Below are 4,251 nucleotides of genomic sequence, written 5' to 3'. Positions count from 1 at the left end.
AAAGAGACACAGCAGCCACAACCACCCTGATTCATGAGTTTCAGGGTACAAAGAAAGAAAGAAAGAAATGCATTATTGATCTCAGGGAGGCAGTTCCCAGAAGGATAATCGGTCTTACTTCTCCTTCACTGAACTCTTTACTCCCAAGCTAACATTGCCCAATCATTTCTGATGAGATCTAGTTATGATAATCTTTCTTAAGTTACTATCTTCTCTTCAGTGCAGTTCATAACTATCTATGTCTATTTCTCTGCAGGCACTGCCTACGTGCTCTCATGCTATTTCACCAACTGGGCTCAATACAGGCCTGGCCTGGGAAAATATATGCCAGACAACATCGACCCATGCCTCTGTGACCATCTGATCTACGCCTTTGCTGGGATGTCCAACAATGAGATCACAACTTATGAATGGAATGATGAGACCCTCTACAAGTCCTTCAACGGACTGAAAAATCAGTACGTATTGACAGCATCAGGCAGAGTTTAATCACTTGTTCAGGACCTGCCCATTACACAGCAGCCATTCCCTGTGTGAGCAGTGAGGTGCTGAGGAGAATTGGAGACAGTGTTGGGCAGCAAAGGCTGTCCAGGCTGCCAGCATTGGTCCTCTGGGGATGAGGAACATCAGTCACTGTGCTCCCGACCTGCTCCTTGGGTGTCACTCCACAACATCACAGCGTACAATTGCAGCTGCAACAGCCACTTTCCAGAAAAGCAGGCACACTGTGCTTTGTGTTGGTCTTTTGTCTGAAGTTAGAAACAGCAATGCTAAACCATTCTTTGCAGTGAAACATGTTCATGTCCCTCTCTCTATAGGAATAAAAACCTGAAGACTCTGCTTTCTATAGGAGGATGGAATTTTGGAACAGACAAGTAAGTTCAAACCATTTCTTTCCCAGAAATAGAGGAAATATAAAAAGAGGCACCAATCAAGCGCCAACTCCTCTGCTTCCCTAGGTTCTCCACAATGGTTTCCACTCCTGAGAACCGCCAGACCTTCATCAAGTCCGTCATCAAATTCCTGCGCCAGTACCAATTTGATGGGCTGGACATTGACTGGGAATACCCTGGATCAAGGGGCAGCTCTTCTCAGGACAAAGGTCTCTTCACCGTCCTTGTTCAGGTAGGACACAACAGAAGGCTTTGATCAGGCCCCCTGACCTGCACAGCTCTCACCACAGCCCCAGTGGGGTTCACGCTGAGCCATTTGTTGTCATCCTGCAGGAAATGCTGGCTGCCTTTGAGCAGGAAGCCAAGCAGGTGAACAAGCCCCGTCTCATGATCACTGCTGCCGTTGCTGCAGGGCTTTCCAACATTCAGGCTGGCTACCAGATTGCTGAGCTCGGAAAGTGAGTAGCAATCTCTCTGGTATGCTTTCTAGAACTTCCTTCAAGAGATTTCTTCCAGCACTCTTCCTGCTGTTATTGGGCACAGCCCATCCTGTGCATCCCGAGCCTGAGCAGCCCCCATGCTGTTGTACAGGGCAAGAAGGCCACGCAGGCAGTGCCTGTTTGGTACAGAAATGGATACCTGAGGGAGAGAAGGGTAACAGCAGGTGGGCTGCAGCCACTCCAAGCCATCAGAGAACATCTCTCAGTTCCCATAACTTCAGCACAAATCCCACCCTGCGTTGTCCTCTGCCTCCCTCCTCTGCAGGAGGGACTTGTCTCAGCCCTTGGAAGGTTTGCTCAAAGGAAGTCTCAAAGAAACCTGATTTGGAGAAAGCGTGGGCACAGCCAGGATTGTTGTGGGTTAAATGGCCAGGTCTGAAGGAACAGTGGGGTCTGGGCGATGGAACTGGCCAGGGTGCAGAGACAGGAATCTTTCTCTGCAGGTACTTGGACTACTTTCATGTGATGACTTATGACTTCTACAGCTCTGGGGATGGACAAACAGGGGAGAACAGCCCTCTGTACAGTGGCAATAATGTATACCTCAGTGTTGTAAGTACAGTTTGGAAGTCTGTCTCGGTGACCACTGTGGTTGCTTAGCCAGTGAGAAGTTTAAGTATTCATCCTACAGCCTACAAACTGGGACACAGAATGAACTAAGATGCTTTTTTATATAGGATTATGCTATGAACTATTGGAAGAGCAATGGTGCTCCAGCTGAGAAACTCCTGGTTGGATTCCCAACCTATGGACATAGCTTCAACCTCCAGAATCCTTCCAACACTGCTGTTGGGGCACCAACATCGGGCCCTGGGCCAGCTGGGCCTTACACAAAAGAAGCTGGGTTGCTGGCTTACTATGAGGTATGTGTGTTCTAGCACATGTATGCAGTCAGGAACTGAAACACTTCAAACTACTAGAAAGGAATTTTATCCCATAGATTCATGGAATATTCCAGCCACCCATTTCTATGGGGCAGTTACCAAATTCCCTTTCTCTGCCCTTTCCTCCTAGATCTGCACATTCCTGGACTCTGGAGCCACCCAGGCTTGGGATGCTCCCCAGGATGTGCCCTATGCCTACAAGAGCAGTGAATGGGTTGGCTATGACAACATCAAGAGCTTCAACATCAAGGTACAGTGGGTGGGAAGTTCAGCTGTACTAAGGACAGTGCAGGAGCCCTTCTGCAGTAGCACGTCTTGGGACTAACAGTCATTTCTCCCCTTACACAGGCTGAATGGCTGAAGAAGAACAACTATGGCGGTGCTATGGTTTGGACTCTTGATATGGATGACTTCACGGGCACTTTCTGTAAACAGGGCAAATATCCCCTGATTACTACCCTGAAGAATGCTCTTGGTCAGCAAAGCAGCAGTGAGTAACCTGAGCAGCATGGAGCTTGTTAAAAATTTGTCAACAACAAAAAGTTGTGCTTATAGCGCCAAGAGTCAATGAAAAGAGGGAAGGAAAAGAGGGAAGGTAGGGATGCTTATTGGAAATATGCATTCACAAAAGGCAAACAAAAAGGAAGAATTAATTAAGAGCAGCCCTGAGGTGAATGATTTGTGGGTCCAGACAGTGGACTAGATGTGAGCCAAAAGTGTGTGTTTGCAGTCTGGAAGGCCAATAGTATCCTGGGCTGCACAGAAAGAGGGGTGACAGCAGGGCAAGGGAGGGGATTTTATCTTTCCATTCTGATCTCGTGAGTGCCCATCTGCATTACTGCATCCAGGTGTGAGCCTCCCAGCATGAGTAAGTCATAGAGCTGTTGGAGAAGACCAAGAGAAGGCCACAAATGATCAGAAACTGGAGCACCTCTCCTATGAAGGACTGAGGGAGCTCTGTTTGTTTAGCATGGGGAAGAGAAGGTTCCAGGGAGACCTCATTGTGGCCTACCAGTACTCAAGGGGAGCATATAAACAGCAGGGACAGAGACACTTTGCATGGTCTGATGGTGACAGGACAAGGGGGAACAGTTTTTAAGCTAAGAAAATGGAGATTTAAGTTAGATATTAGAAGGAAATTATTTACTCAGAGGGTGGTGAGGCATTGGAAAAGATTGCCCAGAGAAGCTGTGGATGCCCCATCCCTGAAGGAGCTCAAGGACAGGCTGGATGGGGGCCCTGGGAAACTTGACTAATGGTAACCTGCCCACACCAAGGAGTTGGGAACTAGACAATCTTTAAGTTCCCTTCAAACACAAGCCATTCTACCATTTCATAATTCCATAATTCTGTGATTCTATGATGCTGTGATTCTGTGATTCTGTGAAAATGCCATTTCCTTTCAGGCTGTCTGACCTATTAGCAATCCAGTCCTCAAGTCCCTGCAGCTCCTAACACCAGAAGTAGAAGTAGAAATGGTTTTGTGACAAGTACTAAAGTAGTAATTCCAGTGGGAGCAGATTCTGTGCTGGTAAAGTGATCCAGACTTATTCAGCAAGAGCAGCTTCTACCAATACTTGAACATCAAAAATTATTTGCTAAACTGCCAGGAAGATCTCATGAATGACATCATCTGCTCCTGCTGCAACTGAGCATGAAGTCAATAATTCTGTTACAGCAAGCAGACTCCTCTGATTTAATTCCATGGAATAATAATGATAAATAAAGTGTTCTGCAAAAGTGAAAATGCACGCTGTTTTGACTCATCTTGCTCGTAATATTTTCATGCTCCCTGGTTCTCTCTCAGTACTTACATCCATGCCCAGGGTAGGGCCCGAATCCAGAAGTAGCATTTCAACGGCCCTGGACAGGCGTTTTCCAGGGCTTTCTTACTTCCCCAGTGGAGCAGTCAGTCAGAGAAGGAAAAAACAACAGAAAGAGGGGATGGGGCAGATCATGCTGTGCCATGAGAGA

At 47.1% G+C, this 4,251-nt stretch overlaps 1 protein-coding gene and 1 long non-coding RNA gene across 2 annotated transcripts in view; one reads left to right on the top strand and one right to left on the bottom strand.

Moving 5' to 3' along the window:
• Positions 1–4,251, bottom strand: part of LOC104914543 — a 24,194-nt gene that overhangs the window by 10,168 nt on the left and 9,775 nt on the right. The window lies entirely within an intron of this gene.
• Positions 1–4,251, top strand: part of LOC100547603 (acidic mammalian chitinase-like) — a 27,294-nt gene that overhangs the window by 16,913 nt on the left and 6,130 nt on the right. The window contains exons 3-6 of the mRNA XM_010724411.2: positions 255–458; positions 819–875; positions 960–1,125; positions 1,227–1,351. Coding sequence (XP_010722713.1) covers positions 325–458; positions 819–875; positions 960–1,125; positions 1,227–1,351 — 482 coding nt within the window. The 5' untranslated portion in view covers positions 255–324. The remainder of the gene's footprint in view (positions 1–254; positions 459–818; positions 876–959; positions 1,126–1,226; positions 1,352–4,251) is intronic.

The sequence above is a fragment of the Meleagris gallopavo genome, chromosome 28, assembly GCF_000146605.3.
Source record: "Meleagris gallopavo isolate NT-WF06-2002-E0010 breed Aviagen turkey brand Nicholas breeding stock chromosome 28, Turkey_5.1, whole genome shotgun sequence".
Lineage (NCBI taxonomy): Eukaryota > Metazoa > Chordata > Aves > Galliformes > Phasianidae > Meleagris > Meleagris gallopavo.
The sequence above is the reverse complement of the archived record's forward strand: the minus strand, read 5'-3'. Positions and strand labels throughout refer to the sequence as shown.